Genomic DNA, 22,376 nt, shown 5'->3' with positions numbered 1-22,376 from the left:
ACGTGTGTTTCAAGAAAAATGTCTACATCAAGAATTTGTGAAAGGGAGTAGAAGTTGGAGGTATGAAGTAGGACTACATGTCGTATTTTTTAAAAAGTATTGACTATAGTAGTAGTATATGTTCTATACTTTCGCTAACAGAGCGTTTAGACATTCATTTTAGGTTAAAAAAGAAAAGGGTAATTTTGTCTCATCAGTATTTTTTTTCTTCCTAAAATCTCAGGAATTAAAATACCAGGAGGGACATGAGATTTTAATTCCATAAAAATGGGGGAATTGCAATTCCCTCCAACCAAACTACGGAATTTAATGGCCTTTGGAATTAGGTGGGAATTAAGTGGGAAGTGAATTTAAAATCCCTCCAACCAAACGCTCTGTAAGTAATGTAGACCAAATAGTCAATACCATCGCACCCCACTACCAGGTTCTCGATTATGTGATATTCGAGTCACAAAGGTGACATTTAAGCACAAGGTGTTTGACATTTCCATTTTTAAAACTGAGTAAATGCACAATTTAAATTTTTATTTTTTATTTATTGATTTTTTTCCCGGTTAATAAAGTCACCCCATTTCACTATCTTCGTTCCGTTCCGTAACGGCGAATCTTTGCACGGAGTTTCAACCGCTCCATTACAAAATCTCACTAAAGCCTTTACTACTACTGAAAGTCTGAAACCACCAGCCCACCACCTCAACTAATCTTCCATTTCTCTCTCCCTTCAAACCAACGATTTCCTGTAAGTTTCTCTCTCTACAATGTATGTATATATTTTATACATACTGTATGTGTGTTTATATTTTTGCTATTTTTAATAGATTTATTGCTTTTAAATTTGGAGTAAATTGTACGTTGTGTCCTTGATCACTGCTGTTACATCTGGAATTCGTACATTTAGTTGATTATTTCTGATTTTCTGAGCAATGCGATTCGTGTAATTGAAGTTTTTCCGGTCGTTTTGGTGGTTACATGGTGGCGTATGTGCGTGTATATAGGTACTGGTACAGAGGAGGAAGTACTTGTTTGGTAGACATAGGTGCATACATCCTTACCTATAAGCGTCTTTTCAGAGTGTGGATCTGTTGAGTTGAGGTATTTTTTAGTGAATGTTTGATTTCGGTTTTCACATTTGCGTTGCTGAATGTTTGTTTGGCTCGAGTTGTCTGCAAGTGATTGTTTGCTTTTGGGGGGATTTGAGTTGAAATCGAGCACTGTTTAGTTGATGATTTTAAGAACGACAATTGAAAAATATGAAATTATTGGTTCATTTTCGCTGTATCTGAATTGCATTGAGCTTTTTCTTTTTGCCCATTCCTCTTGACATAAGAGTGTGGATTTAGATTTCCTGATTGCCAGTAGTAAGTTGTAGTGTGGTTACATCATAGGGATTTCAGGTGAGGAAGAATGACAGGCAGACAGCTGGTGGTGATTCAGCCTCCTGAACTCAAGTTCACTTGTAAGTTCATTAAAATTTGTTGTCTGATTATGAGAGGAAAAACCTTGGCATTCATTCAATTTTTGTACTTTGCTATCTGGATCATGTAGTATTTCATGGCTATTGAGTGAAGAAAATCTTTATCTCCAAAGGAAAAAATCGATGTACTTGTGACTTAAAATGATTAATTTCATTTGGATGATAGATCATCTGTGAAGTGTAATGAGGATTTCAGTTTTGTGATTGACAGACATATACTAAATCTGTTGCACAGCTATGATTCAGCTATATCACTGCAGATTACACTGCTTAACTCTCCATGCTTTCTGCTTGTGTTCCAGAGGAACTGGCCCTGCTAATAGAACATATATATTACAAATTTTATAGCTTGTTTGGCCTTATCTTCTTTTATTCTTGGTGGCACATTATTTATGTTTTAGTAATTTGCGGAATGAGTGATTTGAGACTTGTAGGCTTTGTAGCTGCTAGTAGCCTAGTATGTTTTGTATCAGTATGAAGTATGAATATCATGGTTCTTTTCTCTGCCTGTTTTGCCTTGTTTGATCATCCTTTTTAACATCTTAAGGTTATTCTGTCTTTCTCTGTTATGTTTTTCATATATTATAAGCTTACCATTAGATGTATTTTGTGCCTTTCATAATTTCATTTGAATGCTCTTATGTTCTGACACTCTTTTTCTTGTTTTAGTTGAGGTGACGAAACAAAGCTCATGTGTTGTTCACTTAACCAACATTACAGATCAATATGTAGCTTTTAAGGTGAAGTGAATTTCAATTTTTACCAAATGATGTGGGGTTTCTATGGAATTAATTTCTGCTCATTCCAATTATTTAATTAATCTTGTACCTCGCTCATCTGTATGTGACTGTTCTCTAACAGAAATAAACCCTGATACAAGTTATGTAACAATGATTCCTTTTTATTTCCCTTTATTGAAGATGTTATGTGAGAATGAGTGCATTCCACTCTTTTCTATGTAGACCAATGGCAATCTGGTTATTTTGTAGGTGAAGACAACATCACCTAAGAAATACTGTGTGCGACCCAATATAGGCATCATCAAGCCAAAAGCAACACTTGATTTCAGAGGTATACGAATTCCCCTATTTTATGTTTCTTATATAGTGTGTAAGTTTCAGCAATTATGCTTATATCTGGGTATACTGCTTTTATGTGAGTTCTTGATCTATATTTAGGAACAAAGTACAAATATCTATTGGAAATTTAGCCTTGTTAAGTGTTGTGGCATTGTATTTCCAACAAACAGCTGTGTTGTATTTAAGTGTACTGTTATTATTATTATTATTATTATTATTATTATTATTATTATGAGAGTACTGGCTTTATAATAGAATGAATGCTGTAAAATTTATCTCAAACTTAACCTAATGCTCTCTTTTAGGAGGGCACCTATTTGGGATGACTAAAATCTTTGTGATTCCATACTCTATCTGCACTGACATCTAATTTATGTGCTCCAGAAGCTACAGACTAGTATCCATTTTTCTCATCAGCTTTTACTGACTATTCTAATATATATCAGTTTGTGTTTCTTAAATGTCCTAACCGGCACATATCTTCTTTTGTAATGAAGTTACTATGCAAGCTCAGAGTGCAGCTCCATTTGATATGCAATGCAAGGATAAATTTTTGGTTCAGAGCACAGTTGTCCCCTTTGGGAAGATGGAGGAAGTTATGCCTGAAATGGTAACATTCTGATACCACAATCAATGTTCTATTACTATTACTATCTAGTTGTTTCTCAATTTAAATATTTTGTTCCTCTCATTAGTTCGCAAAAGATGAAGGGAAGTACATCCAAGAGAACAAGTTAAGGGTCTTTCTGATCAGCCCACCTCAGTCTCCAGTTTTGCAGCCTGTTAATGGAGTCCTAAAGGAAGAGTCTCCAGACAATACTTCGATTTTGAAGGAAAAGTTGCCAATTGGAGTTGAAAACCTACCTCCACCTCATACGGTACTATAATAGATCATTGTAACTTAACCTCCATGCAAATAGTTAGCCAAATTTGGATAAGTAGTGTTGTTTCTTTGTCTTGTGAGTTTAAAATAAGCCATCAGAAAAAGTTACAACTCCAGACAAATCCATCTCCGGTTTCACACTGTTGTGCCTGTATATTGTTGTAACTCTGTTTTTTTTTTTTTTTTTTTTTTTTTTTTTTTTTTTTTTTTTTTTTTTTTTAATTTTATTTTTAATGAACTGATAGTATTATCAGATATAACTCTGTAGTAAGTTGTCATTGCCATTGTAAGTCTTAACCAATAGACTCCAAGGCAGTCTCATTCTTGAAATGGTCTTGATGTGAAATAGAGTAATAGACTACAGAACCAGACAAATGTTTTCTTGCTAACACATTATGCTGAATTTCCAATGAACGATCTGAATTTGTTTCCCAATGCAGCTAATTGATAACAGTGAGGATACCAAAAATGCTGCTGGCAAAGAGGATCCAAGGTTAGGAAATGTTATGGAAATTGCAGACTTGGCACATCCTAAGAATGATATCAGTAGTGATGAGCTTGCAGAATCAAGTTCTTTGGAGGATGTTACTACAATGAAAGTGACGTTTTCCAAAAACTTTGAGGAGATGAAGGCAAAACTAGGTGTAGAGCGAAGATCTGTGGAGGATGTGGAAACAACAAACGTAACGTTTTCCAAAAACTTTGAGGAGATGAAGGCAAAACTAGGTGTAGAGCAAAGATCTGTGGAGGATGTGGAAACAACAAATGTAACGTTTTCAAAAGACTTTGAGGAGGTGAAGGCAAAGCTAGGTGCAGAGCAAAGATCTCTGGAGGATGTGGAAGCAACAAAAGTAACATTTTCAAAAGACTTTGAGGAGTTGAAGGCAAAGCTAGGTGTAGAGCCAAGATCTGTGGAGGACATGGAAACAATAAAAGTGACATCTTTAAAAGACTTTAAGGAGTTGAAGCCGAAGCTAGGTGTAGAACCAAGATCTCTGAATGGTTTGGAATCAATAAAAGTAGCATTTTCCAAAGACACTGAGGAGTTGAAGCCAAAGCTACAGGCAGAGTTAATATCATCTGAGGATGTAGAAACAAAAAAAGTAACATTTTCCAAAGACATTGAGGAGTTGAATGCAAAGCTAGGTGCACTGAATTCAAAGCTAGGTGCACTGAATTCAAAGCTAATTGAGGTTAATATTCTCTTTCTTGATTTATCGATTCCCGCTTTCCTAATTTGGCCAACATTCTTATTACTGAAGGAAATTTTGCAGTTTGGTCCTTCACAATCTCCTCTTCCTTAATTTCAAGTGTTGCTACATATTGCCCATTTGTTTCATTATTCATCAGAATGCATGAACTAGGAACTTATGAAATGTTCATTACAGGCGGAACATGCAATTTCAAAGCTAAACCAAGAAAAGGAAAATATTGCTCTAGAGAAGGAAAATCTAAAGCGGGAATTGGTCTCTCTCTCTCTCTCTCTCTCTCTCTCTCTTATCTTTCTCTCAACTATGAATGGGATTATTATAGAAATCCAATGTCTATTGACTGTTTTCCTTGATAATAACCAAGGCAGCGTTAGGCGGCAAATTATACTGTGGACCATGATCTACAGTGTAAGGTGGATCACACATAAATGTTCATTTTTAGTATATTGAATGTTCATTTTTTAGTTAGTATATTAAAAATGAACTTACAGTACATTAAAAGTTAACCTTAAAAAATTGAACATGTACGTTAGTGGTACACCTTGCAATGTGGACCATGGTCCCCAATATAATGATTGGTGTATTGCTACCAAAGATTGTTGTATTTCTGTAAAATTTGGGGTTTTGATATTTTGCAGGTTTTGTTTAGGAAAAAGACAGGTGTAAGGAAAGTTCAAGTGGGATTTCCCCCTCTATTTCTTTGCATGACAGCACTGGTAGGTTTGGCTGTGGGGTTCCTCTTGCGTGCTTAATGGAAGAGAACGTCATGATTCCAGACCGGGTTGTTGGAAGCTTTTCGGAAGTTAAGTTAAACCCCTTTACTCACTCTTAAACATGTGTAACTGTAGCAGTGGTATTGTACTCTTGTCGATTATTCAAATGGGGAAATGCTTTCCTGAATTGAATGGTGAAGACTGAAGAGGTCCTTCTATATTTTTTTAATAAGATAAATATTGCATGTGAAATGTGTTCCTAGCAATAGCAACCCAAAAATGAAGTTTTTATTTTAAAATGTTCAGTTTAGTTCTTACTGTTAATTATCTGTTACAAAATGTTTTGTTATTGTACCATATGTAACTTTAATCGGTTGCAACTTGCAAGTTATTAGATAATACAGAGTAATAAAATAAAATGGAGTTATACGGTTATACCATCTCCAATCTAAAATATTATTTTGCACCAAATTTTATAATATTTTCTGAATATTTTATATCTAAAATTTGTATTTTCTGAATATTTTATATCTAAAATTTGTATTTTCTGAATATTCTACACAATATTATTTTATATTTTAATTATTTTAATATAAAATATAATTTTGATATAAATAATACAAAGTAAAGTAATATTTTTAAATAAAATTTATGTTTTTATGTATTTTATTACTTAATTAATTTATAGTCAATATTGTTATTGTTTTGAACGTCTCAATAAGATTTTTCTTTATAATTTTTGAAAGGAAACAATAAAAAAAAGGTTTTAAAAAGGTCACCATTGGTAGAACCAAACTGAGAGTTAACAACATAAAGAAAGATGGATTTGTGTCTTCCTTGCAATAAATAAAATAAATCAATAAATAAAAATTCAGAAATGTTTAAATACAACATGGAGACGTTTACATACAAATTACACACCCATTTGGTGGTTTATAGAAAGGCCTCTGAATTGGGAATTTAGCAAATGCCATATACTGATGAATGGCTCAGTGTTGCCCACAGTAAAGAACTAACTGAAAAGTGAAATCATACCAAAAATAAGCACACTTCTACTTGCCAATCTATAAAGTCGACACCCTAATGCTATCATTGCTGATTTACTCAGACATACAAAAAATATTAACAGGAAACAAAACTACAAAATGCAACCAAAGTAAAACTTTTTTCCCATGTCGAGGATGGGCGGGCAGATAGTGCACTCTTTCAGTGCGCCCATTGTTGTTCATTCTGTTCACGGGGCATATAGTGTAGTACAGTGCTTCTCTTTCACTGCCATTGTGGTTCATTCTGTTCAGTAGGTGAGCCAGGGACATATGGTACAAAGCCTCGTCCACCAAAGACAGGTCGCATGAATGCATCGTCGAATTTTCTCCAATAGTAGTGGGCCGTGTGAGATGGTGTTGTCAGCAGCATGCGCAAGCTGTTTGGACGTGGCACATGGCCATCTAGGTCGGCCTCTGAATCCAGAAGAGGCACAGTGAAGGATTTTGGAGTGACTGGTTCAGAAGACACCATTCTGTTTAGGTGTTTTGGTGTGGGCAGCAAGACCCTGATCAAAGGTTTGGTTATCAAACCAAAAACCTGTACGAGCCCCAACAGGATTTAGATGCAAGATCCTATTAATATTAATTAAAAAGGACAAAGAATCACTAGATACTTTATCGTATAGTTTCAATGAACAATTGATTGGATAATTAGACAAGGAGCACCCCAACATTGGTTTCATGCCATATTCTATATTCTCTTTGGCCCTATTTGGTAAATGGCAAATCCGCCAATTTTTTGCGTTTTAACACAATCAGTTAACCGCGAACAGCCAATTGCCAAACATGGCTATTTGGTTTGAATTAGAACCATTGACAACTTTTGCCAAAGACAACACTTGTTGTTTTTGTTTTTTATTGTGCACTCTCTTTAGATTTATTTTATACCACATGAAAATATTGAAGTAGCGGCCACGTGAACAATCACGTCAAGGCCTGTGTTAACTAAAATATAGGCTGGTTATCATTGTTGTGGTATACAGAGTAAAACTGCTTTAATGATATATACTGGCACAGCAAAATGTTAACTGAAGATGAGAGTGCCTTACCACAGTGCTGAAAAGAACAACTGTAATTGTGCTCGTGATCATTATTGCATTCTCACGTAACTGGGTGTAGCCAGACCTTGTAAACTGCAGAATATTATGTAAATAAATTAAGATAAGAAACCTAGTCCTCAAGGCACTCCCGCAGCGATGATATGATGGGAAACTACTGAAAGGTAGCATAAGTAGAACTATAATTGCTAGTCTACGTTTATATGTCCATTATCTGCATCAGACAACATATTCATCAAATATAGAGAGCCACACATCTTACCTGGTTATATGCAAGAGCCATTGAAACAGCACCTCGCATAAGCCCAGCCCACCATATTATAAACTGTAAAAGTAAAGTAAATCAGTGAACCATATAAATAGAAAAATAAGCACAAGTTGGATGTTTTAGACTCATACCTGCTGCCTAAATCCAATCTTTTCACCCCGGGACTTCTTGATCAAGTTGGACAAAAATGATAAGGGGAATACAAAAGCTGCTCTTCCAACCAAAACCAGACCCAAAAGTATTGAGCTAACCTCAACTGATGTTCCGGGGCTGAAATGAAAGAATTGTGAAAAGTAAGGCATCCACCGAGCAATTGTTAAAACTCCATCTATAAATAGTTTTACCATGAGACAAGCTTCTTAAATGATGGAAAGCATACCTGTCACTTACAAACTTCCATTTTTCAATGTCTAAAGCATCCATTCCAACATAAAGGAATATAAATATCTCAGCAATAAACGACAATGTAGCAAATGCATGCCTGCAAAATAAGTTGAACACAATACATTAAAGATAGTCACCACTACAACTTCTAATCTGCTTCCAGAAAAAAAAAAAAAAAAAAAAAAAAAAAAAAAAAAAAAAAAAAAAAAAGCAGCAGAGAGTAACTCGTAAATAACTTGAGATTGTTATAGAATGACATACTTGGTTGTGACTCTAGAACTTTCAGTGACATTGTGCCAGGTGTAATGTGACATCACAATCCCAGAGAAGAAGACAGTGAGGATGGCACTTAAAGAAAATAACTGCAAAATATTAATTGTCAGTGCAAGAATAATTACACTCCTAATTACTCCATGAAAAATAATAAGAAACTAAATTTAACAGAGTTGGGGATGTTTAGGAACACTTACTTCAGAGAGCATATATGATAAATAAGCCATACAAATCATAATAGCAACCTCACGATCAGTGGAATGCCTAGAATACACAACACAGTTAGCAATATGTAGTAGTTTTGTTTTAAAAATAAAAAATAAAAGAAAACAAAGTGACATGTTAATTGCTCCCAGACATTTGTGAGTTCTTTCTTTGGCATACAGAATCTGATGCAATCCACATATCATGAGAACAGACAGCACTCTTCATTGTGTTAAAAGCATATTCATAATGTCAAATTCCTCTTTCACTCTCATAGACAAAAACTGGTGTCCCATACTTTGGTAATTACAGACATCCTACAATAGGTTTGTGAAAACACATTTACAAGTTAAATTATTTTCAAACCTTCCAAAGTAGAGCTTCTTAATAACATATGCACTCAGCAAACCAGCCTGCAGCAGATGAGAATCAAATGTTATCAACTTATCATCACATCAATCAATGATCAAAATATCTTATACTGTACTAGGGGAGAGAGACTCACGACGACTCCAAGGAGAGTGCTCAAGATAAATAAGTACAGAAAGTTTCCAAATAATTGCAGAACCACCAAAGAGTTTATGTTAGATAAGTCAAAGTTCTGAACTGCATTGAAAAGGACAATGGACGTGGCATCATTTACAACTCCTTCCCCAAAAACTAGACTGTAGAGTAGAGGTGTTTCATCCTGATTGAGTACCTATATAATCAACAAAATACATAAGGTTGGGTAAAAATGTTTAGTACTCCAACCTCCCAAAGGTATGACAGCGGTATACTTACTTGCAAAGTGCACACAGAATCTGTTGCAGAGAAAATTGCTCCAATTGCTGGATACAGAAATAGACAGATTGATTAGGAGACAGAAGCAGAAATCATATCACCATTTCAAAAAACAACCAACCAAAAAAAAAAAAAAAAAGGAAGAGGAAGCAGGAGTACCAAGATAATCTCCTAACTCGAGAGAGCCAATATTCATTTTTTTGAAGATGCCAATAGCTCCTGGTTAAATAAAAAAGGATATTCATTACTAATAAAACCATCATGAAAACAAGTCAGTAGAGTTTTGTCTACCTGTGTATTATAAATTTACCCTCACACCCTTGAAATGACAAATCAAGAGAACATACGTCATACAAGACCTTTGACATTGTTGCATTTTTTACTTCTTTATTTTTACAGAAAAAATTAATGTGACTATCCGAATTTCATGAGGTAGAGCACTATTACAAGTTTATGCATGGCTAAAAGTGTAAGGAACAGCAACAGTCAAGGAAATGTCATAGGAAACTGCTACAAATCAATGAGGTAGTGTTATAAGTCATTTCAAACTGCTGCATGCTAAAAGACTAATTGCTATAAGTAGCTTCATGCCTTCATCTGTGAATCGGGTTTGGGTCAAGAGGATTCAGCATATCTATCAGGATTGAATCCAGTGTAGCAACCACTTGGCAACCTTGTCAAGATGCTCTAGAAGGAACATCATTGTTACATGACCCACTCTGAGGCTTAGGGGAGCTGCTAGAATATGAGGCAAGGTAAATCGTTTTCTAAGAACATAAAACTAGATTGAGTGTCCAATGTACCCAAGAGAAGAAGAAGAATAAAAAAAGAAAAGTAAAAGTACTTCATATGTACAATCTTTTCTACACTCAATAGCAATTGAGGAAGTGGAAAGTGAAGTTAGTATTTAAAACTTGTAAAGGAAGATCTCAGTGTAGCTATTCTAGCCACTTCTCCTAAGTGTGTATCAAGCTATCAGCTAAGTAACACTGAAATGCTTTCCATGGCAACATTGAACATTTACTTTTGTCTGACGACAAACAAGCTCCACAGGGATGCAACAGAAAGAAATATGGATTGAAACAACTGGATAGAGAAAGAGACTGGAATGTTAATGATGATGATTCAGAAGTTTTAGCTTACTTAATAAAAATTACAAGGAAATGAGGAATACATGTAGACAGAGTAGCTTACCCAATGATATGATGATGAAGGATATCAAGGTACCAAGTGCTCCAAAAAGCATAATAGTTGAGATATTACGAAAAAATTGCTTCTTTTTCACCTGAAACCTGTCAACATTGCAAAGGGCGAAAATGAAAATGAGTAATTGATGCAATTTAAATAATAGTAGCAGCCAGTTAAAACAAAATATATTAGATAATACTGCTTCAAAGAGAAAATTTGTGTGATTGATGAAATAAGGCTTCAATGAGAAAAAGTGTGCAAACTAACTCAAAATGTAATGTAAAGTTTGCAAAATGAAGATAAAAGAAACTATTATCAGATACAATATAATTGATAACCACCTAAGTTCTTGCTAAAAAACAGACCTCTTGAGAGATTATCTTAAATTAAACAAAATTTTCAACTTTAGATATTTGGTCATTTTCTATAATACTCCATAGCGGCAGTGTGACATAATAAATTTTATATATAGGAAAAGAGAAAACCACATTTTCCAATTCATTAATGCTAGTGGCCTATTTGTTTCTATGCCACCCCCTATTCTGGAAGCAAAAGATTCGGTACCGTTTGTGAACAAATAATAAATGGAAACAAAAAAGTGGAAGAGATGCGTGATTTTCAAAAATCTCCCTATGTGATTTTCAACTTCATTGATTGCAATGGCAGAAAGTTAATGTGATGAAAACCCTGCCAATCCAAAAAAAAAAAAATGACCTAATTATGCACCACTTTGGCAGAATTTCTTAAACCATAAGCACAAAGGAAATGTTTGACACCATTAAAAAAATGAATATATTTCACTGAGTACAAAAGTCATCTACTATAATAAAATCACATAAAAGACAGCATACCCGGCATTAAAAATGATTGGTGGAAGAAGATAGATGAAGAAAAGATCTTCACTGAAAACTAAAATATGCGAGCTTGTTCCTCCGGAGGTAAGTAGAATAACAACACCAGTACATATTCCCTGCCAGCCAGAAAACCAAAATACATGAAAAAAAAAAAAAAAAAAAAAAAAAAACAGAACTTAACTAATTCTCAACAGCAATCAAGCAATCAATGGACACTGGCACACACACACAAACACTAAACATTTCAAACTCACAATCATGAGAGCAGTAATGGATTCATTCATCCAACGGCTTTCTTCCAAGAGATGGCCAATAATGATACACGCACAGATAAGAGCCACAAATATGTTTATGGACACCACTGAGCCATGATCGGAGGTCGTTAACATATTCATCTTCGACAACAGTGTCCCAACGTCAACTCCCATTTTCCCAACTCCTTTTACAAAATCTTCAGCAATTCACCACTAAACAAGCAAGTTTCTCCAGCACTTCAACTCGAAATTCTCGCAATTTCATACGGTATCCGCTCCTGTTTTCCACAAAATCAGAAACTGAAACAACTTTAATATGCACTCAAGGGCTTATACACATATCACGTGCATATACAACAGAGATTGAACTGCTTAGATCAGAGAATCACACGAAACTTCACAAAATGAAGCGTGCACTTCACTTCTACAAACACAAACACGTACGAAGCTGAAGTACTTACCGGAGCAAATCGGACTCAGAGCAGCGCTGAAAGCCTGAAACAGAGCTAGAAAAACACCGCGAAGTTCAACCGGATCTCAAATTGGATGAAATCCTCAACAATCTGTTGAAAACTCCAGCCACGGAGAAGCCAAATCCTGAAACTCCAAAAAACTTTGCTTCTTCTACAGTCACGAGCTTTTAGCCTCTTAAAAGCGAATTTCGCCAAATCACTTTCGAAGGAACCGATTCCTCTAGAGAGAGAGAGAGGAAGAATTGAGTAATAAGCAGTCAAGAGGAGAGAGAAATGGAGGAATATATAGTTTGGCTGGCATGGAGAAAGAGACTCAACTTCAAAACCCAGAACGGCGATCTCAGCCACTCTTTGAACCCCGTGGGACAAGTGGCAGCGCCTCAATTGTTGATGTTGTGCTATGGTGGGACCCATTAACCCATTCTGTCTTTTATGTTTCAAAAAATCTGAAACTACTATTAGCTATTTTATGATCCGCTTAAATTAAAATGTTCCGACAATTTTTAAAAGCCCTTTGGTGGGAAAAAAGGAATTAAGAGAGAAAAGAATAAGATATGAATAAAGTAATAATTACAATTATATTATTTGATAGAAAAAAATAACAGAAATAGGAGAGGAGATATAAAAACTAAAATAGTATTGTATAATAATATTAATAATAACATTCAAAGAGAATATGTCATTTTCCCTTTACATTATATGGATGAATTCATTGAATTGCAATTTATTATATTGAATGAATTGTAGTTCCATGGAGTTGTAATTCCCGCTAATCAAACAATGTAGTTTATCATTTCATTTCATTACAATTGAATTTCAATGTAATTTATGCCAACCAAACACCCCCTTATAGAGTTTAAACTCTGTACTCGTAACTAGTAAGATATTTTTATCACGTGAATCATATTTAAAAGGGTTTTACTGCATGAATTTTTAATATCTGCTTCTTCATTTTTTTTCTATGCAATTATATGTTTTAAATTATGATATATTTGAATGATAGTGAAAAACTTAATTTATTTAAAAAATAAATAACGAAAAGATTATGAAGAAGCAGAAGAGAACGTGGCTGCCAATAAGACCATCATTGTTCGGAATAACGCGTGGAATATAAAAACATCCCTTAATTACAGCAAATTGCCAAAAATATGTACTGATTTTTAACAAAACTTAAATTAAATATATAAATTTAAAGATACAAATAAGATTTTTAACGCCTAATTTTATACATTTAGGTTTTAATATAGACAAAACTTGTATGATTTCGTTCTAAATTAGATAACATGATAACGATTTGTTTAAATATATTCAATAATAAACATACATTCAATACTGAGTCAATATATTTAGTTTTTTTAAAGATATTAAAATTCATCGACATGGTATCCCATGTCATCTTTTATTCTTTTATATATTTTACTATATAAAAGTTAATCAATTTTTTTAAGTAAAATTCAAATGAAGATACTTGTAGGTATAGATGAGAAGGTGTGAATCTCTTATAACTTAATAATATGTTGTTTTTCATTCGTAGTCCTTTGGTGATTAGCCCGGATTCTCATGCGCTAAATGCAATGGTCTTTTGTGCTTTAGGTGAAACATAACGGTCTTTAGTCAAGTTCAAATATACCGCTACTTCAATAATAAGTGAATGTTATGAGTTGGACTTCATAATGGACAACAAAAAGCTAGATTTTTAAAAATGCCCAACTAAAAGTATTAACTATCAAGATTTTAAAAAAATAAAAATAAAACACGTCACAGCAACATTTTAAAAATATAGACACGTTTGGTAATATAATTAGCTTATCAGTCAATTTTGACTTGTTTGACTTGATTAAATAACCATATGAATGTTGATTGATTATCTTTTTGTAACAGCTTAGTGCTCTAAAACGCTAAAATTCAAAAAGATGCTCAAAGCAGATTTTTAGATAAACTTTTTGAGAAAGTCATTTTGTATGTAATCAACTATCAGCTAACAATTAATTTACCAAATATTTTTTTAGAATTAGCTAATGCTATCAATTTGTCAAACTCACTAACCTACTCAGGTAAAAATATCATTTTCCAACATTATATTTGCCACCAAGCAGACGACTATGATACCCGTACGTCATTCAATCCCCGCAGCCATTCTCCCCCCAAGTTTCCAACATTTGCCACCAAGCATTTAATAACCTAAGATAGCAACAGGAATGATGAAGAGAAGATGTCTTTTCCAATACGAGGAGAAGAAGAGAATTCATAATTGAATTGTTGTAGTTAATTGCAACATGTTACAAAACAAAACTAGTGTTGAAAAATACGTTAGGCGCTCGATTTTTAAAATTATTTTAAAATTTTTTTAAAAATTATTTGTTAAAATAAATCGAGATTCGACCGTTTAGATCGTTTAGGAGGCCACTTAGACGCTCAGCCACAGAGAAAGTCGATTTCAGTATTTCTCGACGCGATCCAGTACTACCTAGGCGCAATTTTTGCAACAATGAACAAAACGTAACAAAGACTAGGTAATTGAATTGAATGGAAAAACATATGAGATCTACTTGTCAATTCAAAGCGGTCCATCTTGTATAAGCAGATGCCCTTCTCTCCTCCACCACATGTGATATGGTGATAATCGGATAAGCTAGCACTGCCTGCAAGCTAGGCTTGCAGTTTTCTGTCAAGGGCTCATGGCCGACCCGGCATCCATGCCCACCATTTCTTGTCCTTTTTCTATTTATTATCACTAAACAAATCTTCAAGGAAAAAAACAATAGACTTTACCAGCCGGAGAAGAAATCAAATAAAATTTTAAAATGGACCCATGTTAATATTTTAGCGGATGAGCAGCAACACTTAAAAGTTATATGATCTTTTAGTAAAATTACAGGCAATATAGTGTTGGGGTCTTTATGCGAAGAAGGTATATTACTATATTTCTTCATGGGTCTAAAGGGCAAGTTCAAGGAATCTAAAATTCTAATATTTCAATACTGGTGAAGTCTGAAAATACGAGTTATTAGAAAATAAATAATCTCAATGCATTGATCTAGTGGATGATAAGTTTCATTTAAGACTTGCTTTTTAGTGGCAGGATGGGAGTTTGATTTCGCTAACCCCTACAAACATTGACGGTTTGAGTTTGAGTTTGAGTTGAGCTTATTAAGCACATTAATGTATAGTTTTGTGTTGAATTTTAAAAGCTAGATTGACTCAATTTCATAAGTGTATTTATACTGAGTCTCAAAATTATATTAGCTTGATCTGATTTCGAAAGTGTACAATTTGATTTTGACTTTTGAAGCTAAATTTAATATTTTTACCGGTCTCATAATGTATTTATAGGGTTCAAAATATAATTTGTTAAAAGTCATAAACTTTGGTTATTTAAAAAGAAAAAATAAAATCAAAATGGGTGTTGGACTATGATTTGATAAATACTTGCCAGTTGTATTATTGAGCAATTGACAGATGTTTTAACCTGTCAAATCATGTTCATGTTTTTCTTGTCCCACATGTAAATTTATGGAAGAATGCATGGATCCATGGAAAGTTTGAAACCCTTTATCTGCATTCTTCGTTAAGGTTCGGTGTATTCGGACAATTTACAACTAGGAAAAGTCATTCAATTTCATATGACATTTGAATTTAAATAAATCATTTCAATTCAACGAATAGGTAATAATTTAATTACAAATAATATACAATTAAGTTCATGTGGAAGGTCATTAGATCGAGTCTCAATGGAGGCGTTGTTGAGTCTTTATGCTTCATTAAGTTGAGAAAGTATATTTAAATAGATACTACAATGTAATAGAGTCAGTAGCATTAAAAAAAAAGTTCAAATATTATACATTTAACAAGTTATTAATATTTATATGAATTTATTTAAGTGTTAGATTTAAAAAAAAAAAAATCACTTTTTTTCTTATGAAGACAACCGATAAGTGTTGATGACTAATTTGATATATCAATGTATGATAATTAATGGTTAAAAAATAACGGGATAAATTTTATAAATATTAGTATAATGGAATTAACTTAAGAATTCTATGCATATATTTCTTTAATGTAATAAAACTAATTAGATTAAATATGTTCATTTTACAAACTTGCACCACTAACCCAATTATACATGAGATACTATAAAAAAAAAAACAAAAAAAAAAAAGGACAAGCAAAGAAGACGCAGACAATGACAAACATATCCAAAAGCAAATTAACAAAACTTAGAGTAATTTCAAACAAAAGTAGTATCTACTACCTAATACCATGCCAACTACAATAAGCATTTAGATAATTGTTTTTAGAAAAATGCAAATCAAACATTAATTTTAATGTAGACTATAATGAACTTCTCTTATATAATGGTATACGTTGAATTACTTATTTAAATATAAGCATTGACATTAAATCAGTCGTCGTATAATGCGCGTGTAAAATTGGTAATAATAATAACATGGATCAATTGCACTAATGGCTTGATTAAAATAGATTACTTGAGCCTAGACCTCGTGGTTTAATGACATCCGGATTGGACTCCCATATGGGAGGTTGTAAGTTTGAGCCTCAGTGGAGGTGTTATTGGCTCTTTGTGCTTCAGTAGGTTGAAAAAGGCGTTATTGACTTTTTTGTGCTTCAACAGATTAAAAAAATTGTTATGAACAGATACTACATTATAATAGAGTCAGTATCATTCATAAAAAAAAAATAGGTTATTTGATTCTTAAAACCAATAATTTCTTATGGTAGTATTTTAAAAAAAAAAAATGATTAAGGACCTTGGAGGAATTTTGGTCGTTTCAGGAATCAGGACTTAATGACTTATTATAATTTTGGGATAGATTCTATCTCATCGCCGTTGGTTCTGTCGGCAATCAAATCCCAGCAAATTATTCACTAGTTTGACTTCAAAATTTAAGCCTTATTGATAAGACTAGTATTTTATAAATGCACAAAAATATATGTCTAATATTAATATTTAATGTTAAATTTTATTTATATTAAAAATATATTTTTTATAAAATAGTTTATATATTTTTTAAAAAATCATAATTATAGAGAATTTATATTATATTAATAGTATAGTTGATCATTTTAATAATAATAATGGTATGATTAATATTATTAAAATAAGAAGGTTAGAAATGACTAAATTACCAAATATAATTATGGTAATATTTAATTAAAATAAAATTATTTCTTATATAAAATTACCCAACAGAGCATTTGGGAGGATGTAAATTTGGTCATTCTTTCAAAGTTTCATCTTTATAACCAGTTGAGCTGCCCATGCGGATAATTATTTCTTATATAATGTTTATATACATTATTACCATTAAAAAATATAAGAAAAGATATTGTATATACATGTGCATGGTAATAGTCATTGGAAAAGATAACAAAGTTATAACAGTTGAGATATTTTTGTCAAAAAAATTATATAGTACAACTCTTATAGTATAATATGTAACAAAAATTAACAGAAAAAATAGACATAAAGCATGAATATAACCTGTATTGAGATTTATTATGTTTTATTACAATTTTTAAAAATATTTGTATTCAATTTTGTAATAATTATAATTAAAATTTAACAAATTATTATTTAGTATTAAAGTTTGACACGTATGTATTACTCTAATTGATTTTTAATTTAAATCTTTTTTTAATTTATTTTTTATGTAACGAGGGAACCTCGCAAGTCATTATCCGCGCGTATTTACTAAGTGAGAATATCATATGCAACAAGTTAAACCGATAAAGTATTAGCAAAAATCAAACTCGTGAATAACTTTATAATAAAATGAGAATCATATTTCACCCGCTCGTCCGTTCATTATTTAGGAACTTATTTAAATTGATCTTGGCCATATGTTTACATATTACTCCGTATAACATTATTTATTTTTTGTTGGGTACATCATGCTATCATAGGGCGACCTAGCACAGTAATCCCACTAATCCCTCAAAAGATGTACCTTTATGGCCCGTTTGGTTCACGGAATAGGCCGGGAATGGCATAGCATTCCCAGTAATAGGCCTATTCCATTGTTTGGTAACCATTTCTATTACCAGGAATAATATTCCTGGTAATAGCCTATTACCTCAAATAAGGTAATAGCTATTACTAGGCCCCCCCCTGGTATTAGCCTATTACTGAACGCTCAGGAATAGATTTTAGAATCTATTTCTTTTTTTACCCCTTTCTTTAACCTAATTTTTTTTATCATATATATAAATTTATCCTATTTCACCACCGTCGTCGCCGCCACCACCATCGCTGCCGCCGCCACCACCATCGCTGCCGCCACCACCACCATCGTCGCCGCCGCCACCACCACCATCACCGCCGCCGCCGCCACCACCACCATCACCGCCGCCGCCACCACCACCACCATCGCCACAACCGTCACCGGCCCCACCACCGCCGCCGCCCCCACCACTGCCACCGTCGCCACCACCACTACCACCACCGCCACCGCCACCATCACCACCACCGCCATCGCCACCACCATCATCCCCGCCACCGCCACCAGAACCACCACACAGCACCACCACCGCCACAACCGTCGCTGCCCCCACCACCACTGCCACAACCGTCACCGTCAACACCACCACCGTCACCCCCACCACTGCCACCACCACCATCACCGCCGCCGCCACCACCACCACCATCACCGCTGCCACCACCACCACCACCACCATCACCATCGCCGCGCCGCCACCACCACCACCATCGTCACAACCGTCACCACCCCCACCACCGCCGCCGCCCCCACCACTACCACCGCCACCACCACCATTACCACCACCACCACCGCCACCGCCACCACCATCGTCACCGCCACCGCCACCACCACCACCACCACCACCACCGCCACAACCGTCGCTGCCCCCACCACCACTGCCACAACCGTCACCGTCAACACCACCACCGTCGCCCCCACCACTGCCACCGCCACCACCACCACTACCACCCTAGCACCACCACCACCACCGTCACCATCGCCACCATCACATATTTTTATAAGGGTATTTATGTCTTTTAAAACATATTTCATTTCTATTCCTTAAATCAACCAAACACTGTAATATAATTCCTAAAGTCTATTCCTTCCGCGAACCAAACAATAGAATACAAATCCTATTCTATTCCTTGCCTATTCTATTCCTTATGGAATAGCATTCCTATTACCTCAAAATTCATTCCGTGAACCAAACGTGCTGTTAATTCAGCAAGAGAATTAATCACTGTTTTCAACGATGAAAATTTGGGTATCGAGTACACCTACAAAAAAAATAAAAAATAAAAAAACAAGAAAATCACCGCATTTGTTACCATCTTCAAGTTTAAATGATCGTTATACATGCAATTTATTAATTTTTCTATTTTTATTTAAAAAAAAAAGTATTCAATCAAGAAACAAATATCCTTTATAAATGTGGTGTATAAAATTCTAAGAAAATTAAGTCAAAATGAGCTATTTTGGACTGACTTAAATAATTAGCTAAAATTACTCCGTATTATATTATCAATTTTAAAATGTTTGATAATTAATATTAGACTACTGTCTATTAGTTTATTTTATTTCACTTCATATTATAAGCATTACCGTGAGGTAGCTTCGAAAACACTCGTACATTACGTGCAATTCTGCCATGATCGTGACCACTCTAAACATTATTGAGAAAAATAAATAGGAAATGAAAAACAATTGGTACCTTATTACCAATGTACATTTTAACAATATGAAAAGAATACTAAAACAATTTTAAAAAATGGTGACATATATCATTCAACTTTTGACTAAAAAGTATGTTTTTCTTTTAATCATGTTACATGTAGTATCTATTCATATATACTTTCTCAACTTACTGAAACCCAACGAGTCAACATCACCCCACTGAGGTTAAAAGTAATTTTTTTGAATGCTACTAATTCTAATACATTGTAGTATCTGTTCAAACATACTTTCTCAACCTAATGAAACACAAAGAGTCAACAACGCCTCCACTGAAGCTCGATCTCATTATTATTAATATTAATTAGGGAATTATGTTTTTTTTTTAAATAATTTAATCGATATGATAACCACTATTGGACTTTAACACTCAAAATGATGAGTTGGAGTTCGAAATTAAAAGTTTTTTCTTTTTTGAAAACTAAATTAAAAGTTTTTTAAAGTTCAAAAGCTTAGTTACTTTTTTGTAAAAAAATTAAAGATGTATTTGATTATTTGTTATTAAAAAAAAAAAAAAAAAAGTGTTGATCAAAGGAGCGATAGCCACTTATGAAAGCCTCTGGTCAATACACAATGAAAAAAATATAATTTTTTCTGTTCTTTTTTTTTTTTTTTGGTGTAAACAACACTTTGTGGTCCGGATCTTTCTCTGTCCGTTTAACGGATAGGTTCACCCGGTTCGCTCCAAGAGGCACATAAGCTGACCCAAAGAAAATCGTCACTTGTAGAAATTGAACCTGGATTATCCCGAAATCCTCCCCCACAAAGAGAGCTCATTTGCCACTTCAGCTACCCTATTGGGTTAACTTTTATTTATTTATTATTTTTTTATGTTCTTAATTTTACATTACGTAATTGTAAATTATGATGGAGTAAAATAACTCGTAATATTTATTATATGAATTGACCGATTGCATCATATATTTATTTTTTATTTTTAAATGAAGTGTTAAAAAAAACACACAAAGTAGTTAATTAAATAAAAAAAAATCAATTTAATATAATAATTAAATGTTAAAATAATATGCTTTCCATTCACAGTTGGTACCCATCCTTATCCATAGTAAAAATACTGTAGCCCCTAACCTTAGTTCAAATCTCAATTATAGATAGGAAAGATGACAATTTGGATTAGATCATTGGATTCTATTTTAATCAAGGTTACAACAGTCATAGTTTGAGACTATTAAAAAAAAAAATGATTGGAATTATTTATGGCCTTAGGCGTATTTAAAAGTCAAATAATTGATTGAATCGACGTAATTGAATGAATCAAATGAACACTTCTAAAATTAGTGGTTGTGAATGTTTACATGTTATATATGTTAATTTGATACAATCATATATATATATATATATATATATATATATATATATATATATATATATATATATATATATATATATATATATATATATATATATATATATATATATATAAAAGAGATTATGGAGTGTTATTTATGTTAGAGCTAAACTTTCACTTATGAGTTAGTTTTTGTGATAGATCGAACTAAGGACCTGATTTAAGTGCGATACATTTGGTATGAGAGGTCGAAATGTTCAAACTAACATACATTATTCGAGGTTTTTTATACTAGGTAAATTTTATTTAGTTATAAATTATAATAGCTCACAAATCACACATGAAATGTAAATCGCACTAAAAAAATTAAGTGTGACTGGCTTAATCAATAAAGATTTATAACTTTAATATACGATAATAATGTTTTACTCACTCGATCAATCTCTACTTCTCATAAGTTTTTAGGATAAGTTATCACCAATAAACAAAATCAGACAATTCAAGTAAAAATTGGTTTGTTGGCGTCTGGTAACCACACGAATACATTACAACCACTAAGAATGAAACAGCATCAGATTCCAATTATCGACAACCTTTTCCCCGGTTGTCTGTTTCTTTTTCTTAAAACAAAAAAAATAAAAAAAAATTCGTGCCAAATTTGTCAAAAACTGTGATGATTGCTGCTTGAAATTAAACATTATCCTTGCCCTAAAAAGAGAAAGTGGAACATGATTTTTATATTTAAAATTATTAATTTGTTTATTGTCAAAATTTGTTTTAATTGAATATGTTGGCATATAACTTTTTTAATCCGAGTTATTTTTTGTATAATTTACGAACTATTTCACAAAAGTAATATTTACACGATGTACACCTTCAAATAATAGTTATAAATTTCTCTCGTAAAAAAAAAAATAATAATAAAAAAAATCTTATGTAGTCCCCAGACATTCCACTTATCATGTATTCTGTCTGTTTCTGACCCAATCTCAAACAATAGAAGATATTTGGGCCAGTGTGATCTTCTTTGTAGGTCCAAATACTGCTCTTTCCTTTTCAGTTTTGACATTTATGAACTCTCATCCATAAATTTATGAAGCATATGCTGAATTTGAAGTTAAAAAAAATATATCTATGATTCGATCAATTAATAATATCCTCAATGAAACTAAACAAATAGAGGTAGCCCAAA

General features: G+C 33.3%; 2 protein-coding genes across 6 annotated transcripts; one reads left to right on the top strand and one right to left on the bottom strand.

Moving 5' to 3' along the window:
• The first annotated feature begins 635 nt into the window (after nucleotides 1-635).
• Nucleotides 636-5,618, top strand: LOC109175983 (vesicle-associated protein 2-2-like). Of its 4 annotated transcripts, none has more exons than XM_019325380.1 (10): nucleotides 661-739; nucleotides 996-1,092; nucleotides 1,395-1,456; nucleotides 2,144-2,214; nucleotides 2,464-2,545; nucleotides 3,051-3,163; nucleotides 3,249-3,431; nucleotides 3,877-4,629; nucleotides 4,825-4,902; nucleotides 5,286-5,618. In XM_019325380.1, exons 3-10 carry the CDS (start codon nucleotides 1,405-1,407, stop codon nucleotides 5,397-5,399), a joined length of 1,446 nt encoding a protein of 481 aa, XP_019180925.1. In that variant the 5' UTR covers nucleotides 661-739; nucleotides 996-1,092; nucleotides 1,395-1,404; the 3' UTR covers nucleotides 5,400-5,618. The 4 variants fall into 4 exon arrangements, with proteins under 4 accessions (XP_019180923.1, XP_019180925.1, XP_019180924.1 ...); XM_019325379.1 differs by having other exon boundaries at nucleotides 1,386-1,456; XM_019325378.1 differs by lacking the exon at nucleotides 996-1,092 and having other exon boundaries at nucleotides 636-739; nucleotides 1,386-1,456.
• A 612-nt stretch (nucleotides 5,619-6,230) lies between these two features.
• LOC109175982 (sodium/hydrogen exchanger 2-like) lies at nucleotides 6,231-12,435 on the bottom strand. Of its 2 annotated transcripts, none has more exons than XM_019325376.1 (15): nucleotides 12,134-12,435; nucleotides 11,673-11,950; nucleotides 11,416-11,534; nucleotides 10,571-10,668; nucleotides 9,536-9,595; nucleotides 9,377-9,423; nucleotides 9,099-9,293; nucleotides 8,960-9,006; nucleotides 8,587-8,653; nucleotides 8,378-8,478; nucleotides 8,112-8,213; nucleotides 7,864-8,002; nucleotides 7,727-7,789; nucleotides 7,456-7,539; nucleotides 6,231-6,944 (listed from the first exon to the last, which is right to left on the bottom strand). In XM_019325376.1, the coding sequence occupies exons 2-15, from the start codon at nucleotides 11,844-11,846 to the stop codon at nucleotides 6,630-6,632; spliced, it is 1,611 nt and encodes a 536-aa protein (XP_019180921.1). In that variant the 5' UTR covers nucleotides 11,847-11,950; nucleotides 12,134-12,435; the 3' UTR covers nucleotides 6,231-6,629. The 2 variants fall into 2 exon arrangements, with proteins under 2 accessions (XP_019180921.1, XP_019180922.1); XM_019325377.1 differs by having other exon boundaries at nucleotides 6,393-6,944; nucleotides 11,673-11,972.
• Nucleotides 12,436-22,376: the final 9,941 nt, after the last annotated feature.

This window comes from Ipomoea nil, unplaced genomic scaffold (genome assembly GCF_001879475.1).
Source record: "Ipomoea nil cultivar Tokyo-kokei standard unplaced genomic scaffold, Asagao_1.1 scaffold0688, whole genome shotgun sequence".
In the NCBI taxonomy this organism is placed as follows: domain Eukaryota; kingdom Viridiplantae; phylum Streptophyta; class Magnoliopsida; order Solanales; family Convolvulaceae; genus Ipomoea; species Ipomoea nil.
This window is presented reverse-complemented; position numbering and strand designations above follow the sequence as displayed.

Bases quoted from the DNA above. Each gene is read 5' to 3' on its own strand.
- LOC109175982 (XM_019325376.1), bottom strand. From the start codon at position 11,846: ATGGGAGTTGACGTTGGGACACTGTTGTCGAAGATGAATATGTTAACG. The intron at 9,007-9,098 runs GTGAGTCTCTCT...CATCTGCTGCAG, and splicing joins GCACTCTCCTTGGAGTCGTC to GCTGGTTTGCTGAGTGCATA. The intron at 8,214-8,377 runs GTATGTCATTCT...CTTATTTTGCAG, and splicing joins AGTTCTAGAGTCACAACCAA to GCATGCATTTGCTACATTGT.
- LOC109175983 (XM_019325378.1), top strand. From the start codon at position 1,405: ATGACAGGCAGACAGCTGGTGGTGATTCAGCCTCCTGAACTCAAGTTC. The intron at 2,215-2,463 runs GTGAAGTGAATT...GTTATTTTGTAG, and splicing joins ATCAATATGTAGCTTTTAAG to GTGAAGACAACATCACCTAA. The intron at 3,164-3,248 runs GTAACATTCTGA...TCCTCTCATTAG, and splicing joins AGGAAGTTATGCCTGAAATG to TTCGCAAAAGATGAAGGGAA.